This window comes from Choloepus didactylus, chromosome 6 (genome assembly GCF_015220235.1).
Source record: "Choloepus didactylus isolate mChoDid1 chromosome 6, mChoDid1.pri, whole genome shotgun sequence".
Classification (NCBI taxonomy): Eukaryota; Metazoa; Chordata; class Mammalia; order Pilosa; family Megalonychidae; genus Choloepus; species Choloepus didactylus.
The window spans coordinates 32,023,009-32,041,622 of NC_051312.1; the positions used below are offsets into that span (position 1 = coordinate 32,023,009).

At 46.4% G+C, this 18,614-nt stretch overlaps 1 protein-coding gene across 1 annotated transcript; it reads left to right on the top strand.

Moving 5' to 3' along the window:
- Nucleotides 1–643: 643 nt before the first annotated feature.
- RAPSN (receptor associated protein of the synapse) lies at nt 644–16,626 on the top strand. Its single transcript, XM_037839001.1, has 8 exons — nt 644–1,339; nt 1,811–2,149; nt 13,053–13,211; nt 13,810–13,908; nt 13,989–14,111; nt 14,609–14,662; nt 15,682–15,881; nt 16,313–16,626. The coding sequence occupies exons 1-8, from the start codon at nt 1,088–1,090 to the stop codon at nt 16,383–16,385; spliced, it is 1,299 nt and encodes a 432-aa protein (XP_037694929.1). The 5' UTR covers nt 644–1,087; the 3' UTR covers nt 16,386–16,626.
- The last annotated feature ends 1,988 nt before the right edge of the window (nt 16,627–18,614 follow it).

Here is an 18,614-nt window from a genome sequence, read left to right on the forward strand (position 1 = left end):
CCCTACATAAGACCCTGCCCTTCTCCAGAGCATCTGGCATTAAAGCTCATTATTAGTTGGGACACCTTTTAAATCTTTAAGAGCCAACCTCATCTGGCATTTTATTTGCTAATCAACACACAGTGCTTGCTACATCCTTCCTGTCCTGCTAATCTAAGGCCTTGGCAACTAGTAACTCATTTAGTTCTCGTAACAACCCAGGTAGCTACCTTTACTGTATACATTCCAGAGATGGAAAAACAAGAACAGAGGGGCCAGGTCACTCACCCAGAGTCACACAGCTGTTAAGTGGCAAAGCCAGGATTTTAACCCCGATAGCCTGGCTCCAGGGTCCCTGATGTTTAACCACCACACCACATGACCTAGGGTACAACGATTATCCTATTATCATCCTCATTTTACAGACAAGGAAACCAAGGCTCAGAAAGGTGAATGTCTTGGCCAGGATCATTCTGTGCGGTAGAAGCAGACCGGGCCAGCCCCCAGGCCTCTGGCACCAGCAGGAGGCCTTTCCCCAGTCCTCCCAAGGGCAAGATGCTGGGAATGGTGCAGAAGGCTTGTGACTGTGGGGCCCGGGGAATCACAGGAACAAAGCCAGCTCCCCGGGGAGGGTCCAGGTCAGGGGAAGGTGTGGCAGGGCAAAGCGGGCTGCACGCTGGCCCCAGTCTCCCCGATGCCTGTGTGCCCCACCTCATCCCCCATGTCCTCCCAGCATCAGCCCCTCCAGACCTAGGGACTGCCCAGCCCCTGGAGGGACTGCAGGGAAAGCCACCCTGCCAGAGCCATCAGGGCCAGTGTCAGGTGTCGAGGAGACACCCACAGGGGTGCCCAGGAGGCGGGGTGCCTGTATCCCTGGGGAAGCCAGCCTGGGGGTGGGCGTGGCAGAGGCCCGCCTGACCTTGCGGCTGACATTCCTCTGTGGCCACGTGGCCCCAACTGGCAGGGACAGCTGCAGCCAGGGGCCGAACCAGCTTTGTTCCCAAAGTGGCGCCCGCTCTCCATCCAGGCCCTGCTTGGGCTCCTCCCCGACGCTGCTTTCCCTCCTGGGGCTCAGTGGGCAGCTGGCACAGTGGGTCCTGGGCCATGAATGCCTAGAGGCTTAGAGCCACCAGGGTCTCTTGCTTGTGGGGCGCAGGGCTCGGGGAGGATGGGGCAGGACCAGACGAAGCAGCAGATTGAGAAGGGCCTCCAGCTGTACCAGTCCAACCAGACGGAGAAGGCGCTGCAGGTGTGGATGAAGGTGCTGGAGAAGAGCTCGGACCTCGTGGGGCGCTTCCGCGTGCTGGGCTGCCTGGTCACGGCCCACTCGGAGATGGGTCGCTACAAGGAGATGCTGAAGGTGGGACCGGCGGCCGGGCTGGCGCGGGAGGGGCAATTCCGGGCTGGAGTTCTCCCAGCCATCCCAGCCCACCTTGCAGGCTCCTCAGGCTCTCCTGCCTCCCTGAGGCCCTGAACCCCACTCTAAGGAAGGCCCTGGCTGTCAGATGCTGGGTCTGAGCTTCTGGGCCTTTGGTCTTGAGCTCGAGTGTTTGAGACACTGGAGATGGAGGTTTCAGGATCTAGGTTTCAGGGTCTAGGTTTCAGCCTTCCTGTTCGGGGTTCTGTGTCTGAGCCTGGGGTGGGGATGGAGGTTCCAGGGCTGGGTCTGAGGGTGGAGGCTCCAGGGCTGGGTCTGAGGGTGGAGGTTCCAGGGCTGGGTCTGAGGGTGGAGTCTCCAGGGCTGAGCCTGAGGGTAGAGATTCTAGTCTGGTCGGGTCCCAGACTCAGGATCCAGGCTGACCACCTCCTGCCCACCATCCTGGGTGGGCAGTTTGCCGTGGTGCAGATCGACACTGCGCGGGAGTTGGAGGATGCTGACTTCCTCCTGGAGAGCTACCTGAACCTGGCGCGCAGCAACGAGAAGCTGTGCGAGTTTCACAAGACCATCTCCTACTGCAAGACCTGCCTCGGCCTCCCAGGCACCAGGGCGAGTGCCCAGCTCGGAGGCCAGGTCAGCCTGAGCATGGGTAATGCCTTCCTGGGCCTCAGCCTCTTCCAGAAGGCACTGGAGAGCTTCGAGAAGGCCCTGCGCTATGCCCACAACAACGACGACACCATGCTCGAGTGCCGTGTCTGCTGCAGCCTGGGCAGCTTCTACGCCCAGGTCAAGGTGGGCTGGGGCCCCAGGGAGTGGGTGAAGGAGTCCTGGGGGTACCCTGGCAGCCCCTACTAGCCGCACTGATGGTTACACTACCTCATTCAGTCCTCTTAGGTAGGGCTGAGGAGTGTAAGACTCAGGGAAAAGACTTACCTAGGAAGGCAAAGACCCAGCCAGGAAGGGACAGAGCCAGGATTCAAACCTCTATCTGTCTGATTTCCTTTCCTGGGGGAATGGAAGGCTCCCGTGTGAGGTCCAGCTGTGGACCTGCACTGGCACGTTTGCTGTGTGATCTTGGGCAAGTCGCCTCTCCTCTCTGAACCTTGGTAGGTGTTCTATAAAATGAGCAAGATTAGAAGCTACCTTACAAGTGGGTTGTAAGGATCCATTCATCTTGTATTTCTTGAGCATGTTGCACCCCTGTTGGCCTGGGGTTGCAATAGTGAAAAACACAACGAAGTCCCTGTCCTCAAGAAGTTTGTATTCTGCTTGGGGGAGACACAATCAACCCAACCAATCAGTAAGTCATACAGCATGTTAGAAAGTGCTTAGGAGAAAGTAAAGCAGAGAAAGGGGGATGGGAAGTGCTGGAGTTGGGGACATTGCAATTTCAAATAGGGTGGTCGCAAGGCCTCCCTGGGATGATGTTGGATGACTCAAAGGAGATGAGGGGGTGAGCCAGGCAGAAATCTCAGCAAAAAAGAGGGAGCAGCTAGAGCAAAGGCCCTGGGGAGAGCTGGGCCTGTTGCAGGAAGGCTCAAGCAGCCAGCACGGTGGAGCAGAGTTTGAGCGGCAGAGGAGGCCATGAGGTCAGAGAGGTAAGGGGGGCGGTGGCTTGTGAACAGACTGACTGACAGGGTCAGTGACTGCAGGTTTCTGATCATGAGTATTGGTTCCCCTTCCCCTTGGGCATCCTGGCCAGGCTGCACCCCACAGGGGTTTGTGGTTTTTTTTTTTGGTTTTATGCATTTTTTAAAATTGTGAACTTTAACATATATACATAACAGTGATAACTTTCAAAGTGCAATTTAACAAGTAGTTAGAGAGCAAGTTTCGAAGAATGTTATGGGTTACAATTCTACAATTTCAGTTATTTCCATTACTGTAAAATATAACACATACATTAAGGTGTTAACTTTCAAAGTATAGCTCAACAAGCAGTTATATGGGTAATTTCAAAAAATGTCATGGGTTACAGTTCCACAACTTCAGTTATTTCCATTATTGTAAAATATACATACAGAAAAGTGTTGACTTTTGATGTACAGCTCAACAAGCAGTTATATAGGTAATTTCAAAAAATGTAATGGGTTACATTTCCATAGCTTCAGTTCTTTCCATATTGTGAAATACAGGGTATATACAGAAAGGTAATAACTTTCAAAGCACAATTCAATGAGTAGCTATAGAGCAAATTTCAAAGAATGTTATAGGTTACTGTTCCACCATTTCAGTTACTTCCTTCTAACTATTCTAATACCCTAGCATCTAATATATATATATATATATAATCATTATTCGTAATCCTTTGTTAAATCCTAACTTGTCTGTTGCTACCCCTTCCTCTAGTTTAATCACTTTCTCAATCTTCAGGGGTGTCTAGACAGTGACCACCATAACTTCTTGATATTGAAAGGGGGTGTTGATATTATGGGGAAGGGGGCTGCATCTGATTGTTGTTCTTGAAGAGACTGTTGCCTCTGGGTTTTAGGACTTGTCTGGCATAGGAACACTGGTGGATTTAAGTTTCTGAGAGAGAAAACTTAGTGAGTGAATCTTTTATAGAATCTCAGGTAGGGACCTAGGTATTTCAGGACTACTGTTGGTTAGGGCATGGCACGCTGTGACCATTTGGGATGTCTAACTGGAGCTTGCATAAGAAAAACCTCCAAGATAGCCTCTCCACTTTATTTGATCTCTCTTAGCCACTATAACTTTGTTTTGTTACCTTTCTTTTCCCCCTTGTGGTCAAGTAGGCATTTTCAATCCCTTGATGCCAGGGTCAGGCTTATTCCTGTCAGTCATATCCCATGTCTCCAAGGAGATTCATTCCCCTGGGAGTCATGTCCCATGTGGTGAGGGGGGAAGGTTAATGAATTTATTTGCCGAGTTGGGCTTAGAGAAAGAAAAGCCACATCTGAGCAACAAAAGAGGTTCTCTGGAGGTTCCTCTTGGGCATAATTATAGGAAGGTTTAGCTTCCCATTTACAGCCCTAAGTTTCACAAGAGCAAGCCTCAAGATTGAGGGCCTGATTTATTAAGTAGGGGGTTCCTAATTCCACCTAACATATATTCTGTCCCAAGATAAATGATCAGTTTCTCACATTATCTTCACTTAGTTGTACAATCCTCATCACTCTCAATTTTAAACAATTATCATAACATAAAACATCCAGAGCTCTTATCAGCCACTAATTATTCATCCCTAGTATTAGTGTAGTGCTGGTAAGACATTCCTATTAAATATAGTCTATAATGTATAATGGGTAGTTTTTCCATATACCACTCTGTATGACACTCAGTGTCATACCTTATATCATACTAACACTTATTTATATCTGTAGTGCTACTCTGCGGGTTACATGCCTTTAAACAACCACTTTTGAACATGCTCACCTTCAATGTGTCACTGATACTTATAATCCCATTAACAAACCATAATCACACCTGACCATTCCCATACCATTAAGTTTACCCTCATTATCATGTCTGTACATACTAGATTATCATTCCCCCTTCACTAGCTCCTGTCTATCTCTAGATTCCCTATATTCAGCATTGTAAGACACTTATTTTACATTGTTCATGGAGTCCACATTAGTGGTAACATACAATATCTCTCCTTTTGTGTCTGGCTCGTTTCACTCAGCATTATGTCTTCAGGGTTCATCCATGTTGACACATGTCATATTTTTCAAGACCTCGTTCCTTCTTACTGCTGCATAGTATTCCACCATATGTATGTACCCCATTTTGTTTATCCACTCATCTGTTGAAGGACACCTGGATTGTTTCCATCTCTAGGCAATTGTGAACAATGCCACTATGAACATCAGTGTGCAAATGTCTGTTCATGACACTGCTTTCAGATCTGGGTATATACCGAGAAGTGAAATTGCTGTATCATAGGGTAACTCAATATCTAATTTTCTGAGGAACCACCAAACTGTCTCCCACAGCAGCTGTCCCACCAGCAACGAATGAGTTGCAATTTCTCCACATCCTCTCCAACATTTGTAGTCTTATGTTTGTTTAATGGCAGCCATTCTTATTGGTGAGAGATGATATCTCATTATGGTCTTGATTTGCATTTCCCTAATAGTGAATATGAATATTTTTTTCATGTGTTTTTTAGCCATTTGTATTTCCTCTTCAGAGAAATGTCTTTTCATATCTTTTGCCCATTTTATCATTGGGCTGTATTGTGTTGAGTTGTAGGGTTTCTTTAAATATGCAAGGTATCAATCTCTTATCAGATACATGGTTGCCAAATATTTTCTCCCATTGCCTTGGCTGCCTCCTCACCTTGTTGACAAATTCCTTTGGGGTTAAAGAAGCTTTTGATTTTGAGGAGCTCCCATTTATCTATTTTTTTTCTTTCATTGCTTGTACTTTGGGTGTAAGGTCTAAGAAGTGACCTTCTAATACTTGGTCTTGAATATGTTTCCCAACATTATCTTCTAGGAGATTTATGGTACTGTCTCTTATATTGAGGTCTTTGATTATCCACTTTGAGTTAATGTTCGTATAGGGTGTGGGGTAGGAGTCCTCTTTCATTCTTTTGGATATGGATATCCAGTTCTCCCTGTCCCATTTGTTGAAGAGACTGTTCTGTCTCAGTTCAGTGGATTTGAGGGCCTTATCAAAAACTCAGTTGACCATAGATCTGGGGGTCTATTTCCAAACTCTCAATTCAATTCCATTGATCAGTATGTCTTTGTGCCAGTACTATACTATTTTGACTACTGTGGCTTTACAGTAGGCTTCAAAGTCAGGAAGTATAAGTCCTCCCACTTCATTTTTCTCTTTTAGAAGGTTTTTAGTAATTCAGGTCCCCTTTGCCTTCCAAATAAATTTGATAACTAGCTTTTCCAAGTCTGCAAAGTACGTTGTTGGTATTTTGATTGGGATTGCATTGAATCTGTAGCTCAGTTTGGGTAGGACTGACATCTTAACAATGTTTAGCCTTCCTATCCACAAACATGGAATATCTTTCCATCTCTTTAGGTCCCCTTTTATTACTTTTAGTAAAGTTGTGTTATTTTCTGTGTAAAGGTCTTTTATATCTTTACTTAAGTTTACTCCTAGGTAGTTGATTTTTTTAGTTGCTATTGTGAATGGTATTTTTTTCTTGACTGTCTCTTTATTTGGGTCATTTCTAGTGTATAGGAACATTGCTGACTTTTGTGCATTAATCTTGTACCCTGCCACTTTGCTGAATTTGTTTATTAGCTCAAGTAGCTGTGTCATCAATTTCTCAAGATTTTACAAATATACGATAATATCATCTGCAAATAAGGACAGTTTTAGTTCTTCCTCTCCAATCTGATACCTTTTATTTCTTTGTCTTGCTGGATTGCTGTGGCTAGAACTTCTATTACAATGCTGGGGAATAATAGTGGTGACAGCGGGCATCCTTATCTCGTTCCTGATTTTAGAGGGAAGGCTTTCAGTCTCTCACCATTGAGTGCTATGCTGGCTGTGGGTTTTTCATATATGCCCTTTATCATATTGAGGAAATTTCCTTCAATTCCTACCTTTTGAAGTGATTTTATCAAAAAAAGATGCTGAATTTTGCTGAAGGCTTTTTCAGCATCTATTGAGGTGATCATTTGGTTTTTCCCTTTGGATTTGTTAATGTGTTGTATTACATTGATTGACTTTCTTATGTTGAACCACCCTTGTATGCCAAGGATAAACCCCACTTGGTCGTCATGTATGATTTTTTTAATGTGCCTTTGGGTTTGATTTGCAAATACTTTGTTGAGAATTTTTGCATCTATATTGATTAGGGAGATTGGCCTATAGTTTTCCTTTCTTGTAGCATCTTTATCTGGTTTTGATTTTAGAGTGATGTTAGCTTCATAAAATGAGTTAGGTAGTATTCCATTTTCTTCAATTTTTTGAAAGAGTTTGAGCAGGAATTGTGTCAGTTGTTTTTGGAAAGTTTGGTAAAATTCCCCTGTGAAGGCTTCTGGCCCTGGGCATTTATTTGTAGGAAGATTTTGATGACTGATTGGATCTCTTTACTTGTGATTGGTTTGTTGAGGTCTTCTGTTTCTTCTTCGGTCAGTCTAGGCTGTTCGTGGTGTCAGTTCTTTTTGGAAAGTTTGGTAGACTTCCCCTGTAAAGCCATCTGGCCCTGGGCTTTTATTTGTAGGAAGCTTTTTGATGACTGATTGACTCTCTTTATTTGTGATTGGTTTGTTGAGGTCTTCTATTTCTTCTCTGGTCAGTCTAAGTTGTTCATGTGTTTCCAGGAAATTATCCATTTCCTCTATATTGTCTAATTTGTTGGTGTACAGTTGTTCATAGTATCCTCTTATGATTTTTTAAAATTTCTTTGGGATCGACAGTAATGTCCTCCCTCTCGTTTATGATTTTGTTTATTTGGGTTTTCTGTCTTCTTAACTTTGTCAGTCTAGCTAAGGGTTTGTCAATCTTGTGGATCTTCTCAAAGAACCAACTTTTGGATTTATTTATTTTCCCTAGTATTTTTTTATTCTCCATATCATGTATTTCTGATTTAATCCTTATTGCCTTTTTTCTACTTGCTTTAGGATTGTTTTGCTGATCATTCTCTAGCTTCTTCAGTTGTTCCATTAGTTCTTTGATTTTAGCTTTCTTCCTTTTTAATGTATGCATTTAGAGCTATAAATTTATCCACAGGAGTTTTAAAGGTTGGCACACAGTAGATGCTTAATAAACTTGGGTTAAAGATAAATGAGCTCCTAAATGCTGATGGATGAGAGGTGGGCTTCGGGATATGAGCGCCATGTAGGACAGCGTCTAGGATTTTTTTTTCAACTGCTAGATGCATGGGGGAGCTATTCAATGAGATGAGATAGGATTGAAGAAGAATAAGGGCTTTGGGTTTTGGTTTTTAATTTTTTTATTGTGAAAAAATTTAACCGTACAGTGAAGTGGAGAAATTAATACAGTGAATCCTCCTATACACATCACTTAGATTTAACAATTACTAATATTTTGCCGTATTTATCATTTTCAATTGAAGCATTATAATAATAGACATTGTGATATTTCACCCCTAAATAGTTCAGTGTGCATCTTTAAAAAAACAAGGGTATTTTCTTACATAAGGACATTTTTTTACATAACCACAATACTATTATCACTCACACTGAAGTTAATAATAATCTCTGAATAGCATCTAATACCTCATCCATATTCAAATGTCTCTACTTACCCTGAAATATGCCTTTACTCTCAGCTTATTTGTATTGGGACCCAAATAACAACCACATGTTGTAATGGCTATGTCTCTTAGGTCTCCTTTAATAGAAAAGTTCTACCCTCTTCTTTATTTTCTGTGATTTATTGAAGAAACCACATTAATTGCTCTGTAAAATGGCCTATCTCATTGTTGCATTGCTTCCTCAAGAAGTCAAGTAACTCCTTCCTTTCTCTCCTGCCTATGAACTGGAAATTAGATAATGGCCTGGTAAGATTTAGGTTACATTTTTTTGGTAAGAATACTATATAGATGATTCCCTCTACTTTATATTGCATCATATCAGGAAAATTCAGGGGTGACAACCTGATCCCTCCATTTTTTAAATGCACAGGAAATTTCAGGGGTGACAACCTGATCCCTCCATTTTTTAAATGCAATTTTGTTGAGATATGTTCATATACCATAAAATCATCCAAAGTATACAATCAGTTGTTCATGGTATCATCGTGTATTCATTGCCACAAACAATTTTTGAACATTTTCATTGCTCCAAAAATAAAAATAAAGAATCAAAATAAAAATAAAAGTAAAAAAGAACACCCCAAACATCCCATACCCCCATACCACCCTTTTATTCATTTACTTTTTGTCCCCATTTTTCTAAAGGGCGTGTGAGCCACAATGTTTTCACAATCACACGGTCACACTCTGTAAGCTATATAGTTATACAATCATCTTCATGAATCAAGTCTACTGGGTTGTAGTTCAACAGTTTCAGGTATTTCCTTCTAGCTATTCCAATACACTAAAAACTACAAAGGGATCTCTTACAGAACATAAGAATACCCTCCAGAATGGCCTCTCGACTCCATTTGAAATCTCTCAGCCACTAAAACTTTTTTTGTCTCATTTTTCTTCCCCCTTTTAGTCAAGAAGACTTTCTCAATCCCACAATGCTGGGTCCAGGCTCATCCCCAGGAGTCATGTCTTATGTTGCCAGGGAGATTTACACCCCTGGGAGTCATGTCCCACGTATTGGGGAGGGATCCCTCCATTTTAAAGTTTGCCTCTTTCAGTTCATGACCAGCAGGGAAACTTGTGTGATCTCGCTTTGGCACCCTAAGGCTACTTTGTCCCTCATGGTTTTAGCATCCATTGGTGTTCATTCCTCAAATCAATTATTTTGTTTCAACATTAATGAAATATAGACTTCCAAGTTCTGTCATTCCTTCTCCATCTATTAGCCAGGATTTTCCTCTAAGGAGGAGCTTTCCCTCATGGATTAGGGTGACTGGTTACTCTGAAATACAGTTCTTAAAGGAAAAGCTGAATAAATGCTTTTTTCCATTCCTTTAATTACCAGTTTTCACCATAAGGAGTTGGTAATAGCTATCTCCAGTGTTCACAATTGTTTGTTTTGCTGTCTCTTTTTGGAGTATTGTATGAAATCATGGATTTTTAATATTTGGTGTTCTTCAATCATTTGCCATCATCATTCTTTTTAATGCTTATGTTTGTCCTAACATTAGCTAATGGGAGTCTGTTCTGGTTTGCTAATGCTGCCAGAATGCAAAACACCAGAAATGGATTGGCTTTTATAAAAGGGGGTTTATTTGGTTACATAGTTACAGTCTTAAGGCTATAAAGTATCCAAAGTAACACATCGACAATCGGGTACCATCACTGGAGGATGGCCAATGGCATCTGGAAACCTCTGTTAGCTGGGAAGGCACATGTCTGGCATCTGCTTGCTCCGAGGTTGCGTTTCAAAATGGTGTTCTCCAAAATGTCTGCATCAGTTTCCAATGGCTGTCTTCAAATTGTCTGTCTCAGCTACTGTGCATTCTTCAATGTGTCCTTCTTGGCTGTAGCAAGCTCACTCCTTCTGTCTGAGCTTATATAGTTCTCTAGTAAACTAATCAAGGCCCACGCTGAATTGGTGGGGCCACACCTCCATGGAAATTATCTAATCAGAGTTATCACCTATAATTGGGTGGGTCGAATCTCCATGGAAACATCCAATCAAAGACTTACAATCTAATCAACACTAATATGTCTGCCCACACAAGACTGCGTCAAAGATAATGGCATTTTGGGGGACATAATACATTCAAACTGGCACAGAGTCCCTTCACTATGGCTCTTGTGTCCTTTTGACAAGACTCCATTTAGTCTTTGGAAGCTTCCTTGTTTTCTGGCAAAGTAAGCTGTCCCAGGCTCATTCAGTATATTCCCTGGACTCAGCCTGGACTCAGCCATTTCTCCAAGGAGTCCAGGTACTTTTTAGTAGGAAACGGTATTTAGAGACCAAGATGTGGGCTCTAGGGGTACTCATTGCTACTGAGTTGTCTTTGCTCCTAAATTGTTTCAGTTGCTAGAATAACAAATTAAGTTGATACTGATATTCCCAATTCAAGGTTAACGTGGCAGGATTTTCCTTAATTTATTTTAAACTCGATTCTCTTTTCTTTGGTTCTCTTGGTTTCTGACAACATATTAAATATTTGCTTTATCCTACAAAGTACTTACAGTAGTTTCAAGAGACAAAACAATATTAATCTTAAAAAAATAATAAAATGGACTGAAGTTTTGAGTCTTTTAAAGATTTATTTGCAGTTCTTTTCATCCTTATATCCCCATACTGATGCACCATCCAAGTACTGTATTCTAAAGTCACTTGAAATCATTATTTTCTCTGTGTTTATATTAACATGATATACAGTTAGGGTCATTTGTTTCCATTTTCCATTTTTAGGTATTGCATTTTTAACATTTTATTTTGTTTTATGGATCTATAAAACATTTACATGGATTTAAATTTAAAAGTCCATAAGGAACAGGTTTTTCTTGGGAGTATCAAGAGTTCTCTTTGGGTCACATTAATTCTGAGATGCTATTGAGTGTAAGACCAAATGGGTTTACTATAAAATCAGTTTGCTCAGCAGGCAGAGAAGAGGGACATTAGCAAGGAGGAAGGGATGATGAACTTTGGTAAGGGGCCTCCTTTCTACCCCTTCTTCTTTCCCTCCCATCCGTATTTAGGGATTGGCTGGGGCTGGGGCTGGTGAGCTTGTATGAAGATCAGTAAGCACAGGTGGGGGGGGGGGGTGGCATCTGCGCCGGGGGGAACGGAGTGGGAAATTCACCAGCGAGGGGAGAAGTTCCTTCAGCTGTCTTGTTGGGGCAGTTACTGGCCGTCTGAGGACCCCTGCACCTCCAGTTTTTCTAAGCAATTTGCATAAGTAGTGTCTTCCCCATTAGAACTAAGGCACACAGTTAGCTGTACAGAAGAATGGTTTAACATCCAAGCCAAGGATACCTTTCAGAACTTCATGTCTTAAAAAATGCTCTGGGATCATCTTTGATTTTATCTCTGTGCACTTCCTCTTTCTGCCATTATTGGATCTCCCAGAATTTTTATCCTCTAGTCAGGGTCAGCAAACTACAACCCATGAGTGAAATCCAACCCACCCCGTTTTTGCACAGCCCATGAGCTAAACATGATTTCTACAGATGATTATTTGCAATGAATTTGATAATAGGGAAAACTAACTTTGAAACCCAATTTAATTAAATGTTACATCCTCCAAAAAAGAATTCCATGATTCTCATTGGAAGATCTGTATAGCAAAAAAAAAAAGAAAAAAAAAAAGGTACTCAATTGTTACTATATTTTAACTTTCATAAATAAAAATGTTATGAGAACAAACAAACAAACAAAAAACAGTGAAATGGGACTGTGGCTGAAGGGAGAATGAGCCCCTCCCCCCGTTTTGTTGTTTTTTTTGTTTGTTTGTTTTGGTGGAGATGGGTTTATTTACACTGGTTTGGTTTGTATTTATTTTTTTAATGGGGCAGAAGTGCCAGAACCTGTTTGCACAGTGATGGGAATGACTGAGTAGAGAGAGAATTATATGATGCACAGACAAGCAGGGGGTGGGGGTAGGGGCCCACGTGGAGGGGCTGGCATTTGGTAGGAGCAGCCACCTCCTCCGCAGTGACAGGAGGGAAGGCAGAGAGTGTGGGCGGTAGCTGGTGGAGGGACAGTGACAGGGCTCTTTCCTGATTTTCTTCCGTTTTTTCCAATGGAGAAAGAGGTGAGATCATCAGTGGAAAAGAGGCAGGTAGAAAAAGGCATTTTGGAGGTTTGACGAGGATGGAAGTAGGAGAGAAGGATTTCGTAGCCTCAATGAATCCGTCCCCATGTTCTTTGTAGCTGATGGTCCTGGTGCTAGGGGCAAACCCTGGTCAGGCAGGGGAGGTGGGGGGTGCTCCAATGTCCTCCCCTCCCCGTGTGTCTCTGCAGCTGAGGGACCCAGTTGGGACTGGGTGAGAAGAGAAGCCAGCTGTATTCTCTTACCTTTTCATTCATTCACTCAACAAATATTTATTGAACATCTCCTAAGTGCCTGTGGGTCCCCTGACTTCAGGGGAAGCCGAGCCCTGGAGCCCTTGATTCTGTGTGCCCCTCCCACCCCACCCTGCCCCGTGTCCCTGCAGGACTTCGAGAAGGCCCTGTTCTTCCCCTGCAAAGCCGCAGAGCTTGTCAGCGACTACGGCAAAGGCTGGAGCCTCAAGTACCGGGCCATGAGCCAGTACCACATGGCAGTGGCGTATCGCCTGCTGGGCCACCTGGGCAGTGCCATGGAGTGTTGTGAGGTGGGGCAGCAGAGAAGGGGGCAGCGGGAGGGGGCGTGGTGTGGGCAGGGGTCTGGGGCCCAAGGTGGCTGGGCCCCATTTGTCCAAATCAGCCCACTGGGGCCTCTAAGCATTGCCCCCGGCCCAGCCTCCCTATAGCTGAGCCCCTGAAGGATGCATTTGTTTCTCCACTCTGCCCCTCACCCCAAACCTACTCCCTTCCAGTCCATCCTCCCCAGACAGGTGGGGACTTCCCTCTGCTGTCCCCCTTCCCAACTCCATGGGGCATTTTTATGAGTGGAGCAGAAAGACAGTCAATCTCTGGAGTTCCACTGACCAGGGTTCAAATCCCAGCCATGCCATTGATTAGCCGGGTGTCCCTGATCAAGTCAGATCTCTCTGAGCCTCAGTTCCCACCTGTCACAGGACAGTAGTCCCCTTGCTGGGTGCTGTGAGGCCTCAGTGGTTCACTGCATGAGGTTTCGGCCATGTGTCAGGCATACTGGGCTCTGAGGATGCTGGTGAGGCCCAGCTGCCCTTCTGAGAGGCCCACTGGGAAGACGGGCCCCCCGGGGGAGGGGAGCAGGTGCACAGGCCTGAGGACCGGCCTCCCTTTCAGGAGTCCATGAAGATTGCACTGCAGTATGGGGACCGGCCACTGCAGGCGCTCTGCCTGCTCTGCTTTGCTGACATCCATCGGAGCCGCGGGGACCTGGAGGTGAGGCTGCTGGGATGGCGTGGGATGTGTGGGAGGTCTGCCCCATCCTGACTCCACTCCACCCCACTCCGGCCCGGCAGACGGCCTTTCCCAGGTACGAATCTGCCATGAGCATCATGACCGAGATTGGAAACCGCCTGGGGCAGGTGCAAGTGCTGCTGGGTGTGGCCAAATGCTGGGTGGCCAGGAAGGCACTGGACAAGGTGAGATCGGGCCCTGTCCCCCAGCCCCCAGCTTCCCCCAGTGCATCCCAGCAGGTTAGCCAACAATCTGTGGGGCTTGAGTTGGGCAGGGCTCTTTCAGTCACTCTGTCTAACATCAGCCTCACCTGCTCCCAGATGAGGAAACTGAGGCTTGGAGAAGGCCAGTGACTTGCCCAAGGACCCACAGCTGATAAAGGGCCAGAGCTGGGGTTTGAATTCAGAATGCTTGGGCCACCTCCATCATCTCCCCCATGATCTCACAGCACCCAGTGAGGCAGGAATATTCTTCCTGCTTTATATCTGGGTAAACTGAGGCAGGAGATTAACTTGTCCTATAGTGCTTGGGAATGTGCCCTCATCTCTTCTGCTCCTTCGCACATGGGGCAGCTGCCCAGCCCACGGCGCTCTCCCGGGGCTGCCCCTCCACTCCTTTCCTGGGATCCAAGGCTGCTGGCAGGCAACTCTGCCTTCAGCCCTGGCCTGTGCTCACCTTCTAGGCTCTGGACGCCATCGAGAGAGCCCAAGACCTGGCCGAGGAAGTGGGAAACAAGGTGAGACCTGATTTCTTCTCTTGGGTCCAGGGGGACAAGGGTCCGAGCTGGGAACTTGGGGGAGGTGGTACGTCCTGAGCCTGCTCATGCCCAGTGTCTGCTACACCCTGGGCCCTTCACCATCCTCTAGGAGCTGCCCCTGTCATCCCCAGGCCCTGGCTACTTCCCTTCTACCCAGAGAGCCTTTCTGAGGGCAGGTCAAGAATGTCATAGCTCGTTGCTTCTTGATGTTCATTTAAAACTCCAACAGGGGCCTCCACTCCCTGACAGCTGGGCTTGCGCTAAGTTCTTACACGTGTCAGTTCCAGAACTCACTGTGTCTCTGCACGGTGGGTACATCAACTTCCCAAGTTCCAAATGAGGAAAGTGAGGCTCAGAGAGGTGCTGAAGTTCTGACCCCTAGTAACTGTCCTAACCCCGAAGCCTGTGTTCCTTTCACAGACATGTGGCCTCTCCAGGACATATAAAAACCATACCCCCAATTCTTAGCAAGTCTTTAAAGAGAAGCTTAACGCTTCGTAAGGTCTTCTAGGTGATATGCATTTTTTTGGGATCAGGTGCCTGGTTTAACTAAAACGCCAAATCTATTTGCTTTGGGCTGGATTACAGCCACTCAGGGATTTATCCAGGAGAAAACACTGATGAGCTGCCATGTCTGCATTAATGAATAAAATGGGAAAGCAAATTATTTTGGAATCAGCGCATCAGGTTTGCTCAATAGAATCTTTCAAAAACATGGAGCTCCCAGGGAGTTCTAGGGTAGATGACCACTGATCTCACACACTGCTTCATTCTGCAAAAAGGGAATCAAAGCCCAGAGAGGGCAGGACATTTTCCCTTGAGCCATCAGCAAGGCAGGGAGGTGGCTGAGGCTGGACCCCGCATGCACTGCCCACCCAGCGGTCCAGTGGCAGCCCACGGGCTGGTCAAGGAGGGGCAGCGGGACAGCTCCTTGCTGACACTGACTTTGATTTTGTGCCCCTTACCCTGCTCCGGATCCCCGGCGGGCCTGGCCCCAGCTGAGTCAGCTCAAGCTGCACTGTCTGAGCGAGGGCATCTACCGCAGCAAGGGGCTGCAGCGGGAGCTGCGCGCGCACGTCGTGCGGTTCCACGAGTGCGTGGAGGAGACGGAGCTGTACTGCGGCCTGTGCGGGGAGTCCATCGGCGAGAGGAACAGCCGGCTCCAGGCCCTGCCCTGCTCCCATATCTTCCACCTCAGGTTGGGGGGGGGGGGGCAGTGTCGGGGGGAGGGGGGTGGGCAGGGTCCCTTCCGGGCGCTTTAATAACTCCTTTAATAACTGCAAACACACAGTGCTTTCCGTGTCCCACGTGTGTTCCCATATATATTTTCTAACCGAATCTTTCCAGCAGCCCCATGAGGTGGCTATGATTATTATCATCCCTAAAGAGAATATAGAGAGGGCATTCAAAGGTCACTAAATTCAGGGCTTGTGGCAGAGGCCAGGCTCCCTCCCAACCTGGGGCAGAGCGGGAGAGGGCAGCAGGAGGCTGGGGGACCGTCCCCTCCCTTCCAGCAGCAGTGGATGCCTTCCCCGCTGCCGAGGGGAGGGGCGGAGGAAGAGGAGGGAAAGGGGCCCAGGATGGAAGGCTGGGCCTTGCTGGGGTGGACAAAGCCCTTTGCCCCACAAGGTGCCTGCAGAACAATGGGACCCGGAGCTGCCCCAACTGCCGCCGCTCATCCGTGAAGCCTGGCTTTGTGTGACGCCCGGCCCTGCAGCGATCTTGGGCTTCCCCCTGGCCTCCCCTGCCCCTGCTGCACCGTCTGGCTGGGGGCCCCTGACTGGCCAGGCCTCAGATGCCTGTCTAATCCTGGGGCAGCCCCCAGGGCCTCCTTGGGCCTCAGTCAGGCCTGGGACCTCACATTGCAGCTCCTCTAGGCCCAGCCCCTTCTCTCACCTCTTTGTACTTTGCTCTTTATGGAAAAATAAATCGTTTGTACCTGGTCCCAGTGATTTGGATGTTCCCTGACCTAGGCTGGGAGTGGGCAGAGTGGGAAGGAGGCCTCCAAGGTGAGCTCCCCCAGAGGCCTGTGTTCACTCCACACGTATATACGAGAACCTCTGGGTACCCCTCCAGGAACCTGGGGTACCCTCAGTGGAGCTGGGGCAGAGACCCCTGCCAGCAAGGAGCTGACATGCAGGGGTAAGGAGGGGAATGACAACCAGTAAACTTAATGAATAAAGCAATGTATAAAGTCTGTTAGAAAGTGATGTGCTTCAGAAAAACAAAGAGTAGAACAGGAGTCCTTTTTCTCCCCTCACACCCCTTCTCTTCCTGAACAACTCAGCCCTAAAACCATTACGTGGGACAGAGCAAGACAGTGCAGGGGTGGCCTGGAGTGGGGCATTGGAACCCAAGGTCCATGTGGGGGTCAAAGATGAGTAGAATGAGTGGGCATCCATGTGTTTGGGTGTCCCTGCATGGGGCATCAGAACTAAAGTGGGGAGAAGAGGGATCCATGCAGGGAAGGAGTGGTTTTGGCCAGGAGAAATTGGTTTCTAGAAGGGGGCTGATAAAATAAGTAAATAAATGAAGAATAGTGGGAGACAGGTTTCTCTCTGTTGAAGAGGGGGTTACAAATATGAAAAGGGAGAAAACCAGAAGGGATCCTGTGGTGTTGAATTGCAGTTGTAGGTATCGTGAACTCATGGATTTCAATATATATATAGCTAGACATAGAAATAGGTATAAATGTGTGTGCATGTGTGTGTGTCCCAAGAGGGCCTGGAGGCAGTGACTTGCCAATAGCAGTGAGCACACCTAGAGCCCAGACCTTAGCCCCTAAATACCACGCTCTACTAAAAGGAACTACGGCTCTTTGGAGAAATGGCTGATTCCAGGTCTGGGGCACGAGAGGGTGGCATTTGAGCAAAGACGTGAAGGAGGTGAGGGAGAGAATCAAGCAAATATCCCGGAAAGAGCATTATAGGAAGAGGAAACTGAGTCTTAAAAGAACAGCAGGAAGGGCTGTAACTCTGAGCACAGGGGAAGGCAGTGGGAGTTGAGGTCCCCAGGGGGGGAGCTGTGGGGAAGACAAATCGCACAGAGCCTTGTGGGCCATTGTGAAGACTTGAACTCATGCTGGGTGAGACAGGCAGCTGTTGCAGAATTTGGTGCAGAGGAGTGATGAGCTCTGACTTAGGTTTTAAAAGAATTCCTCTGATTGCTGGGTTGAACCCAGACTTTAGATCCATGGCAACTGGCCTGGACACTTCAAAAGTATCAGTGCCACAAAAGACACAAACAAACAAAGACACACGTGAATACACACACATACACACAGAGAAAGCAACTGTGGCAAGACATTGTCAGTTGGCGAATCTAGTGAAAGGAACACCAGTGCTCATTGTCTATTCTTTCAACTTTTTTGTAGGCTTAACATTTTTCAAAACAGTTTGGGGATAAACAGAATAGACTTGAGGGGGTTTATCAGTTTCTCCCACTGCCCTAACAAAGTACCACAAACTGGATGGCTTAAAACAATGGAAACTTATTCTCACAGTTCTGAAAGCTAGAAGTACAAAAAGCAAGGTGTGAGTAGGGCTGTGCTCTCTGAAACCTGTAGGAGAGAAGCCTGTCCTGCCTCTCCCAGCTTCTGGGGTTTGCCGGCCATCCTTAGTGTCCCTTGACCGGTAGATGCATCACTCCAATCTCTGCCTCCATCTTCACACGGCCTTCCCCCTGATGTCCTCGTTTTATAAGGACCCCAGCCACATTGGATTAAGGGTCTGCCCTACTCCAGTAAGATCTGATCTTACTTAATTCCATCTGCAGTGACCCTATTTCCAAATAAGATCTTGTTCTGCACATGCTGAGGTACTGAGGGTTAGGACTTCAATATATCTTTTGGGGGGGACACAATTCAACTGATAACAGGAGAGTAGAAGCAGGGAGACCGATGAGGGGGTCCCTGCAAAAATCCAGGTGAGAG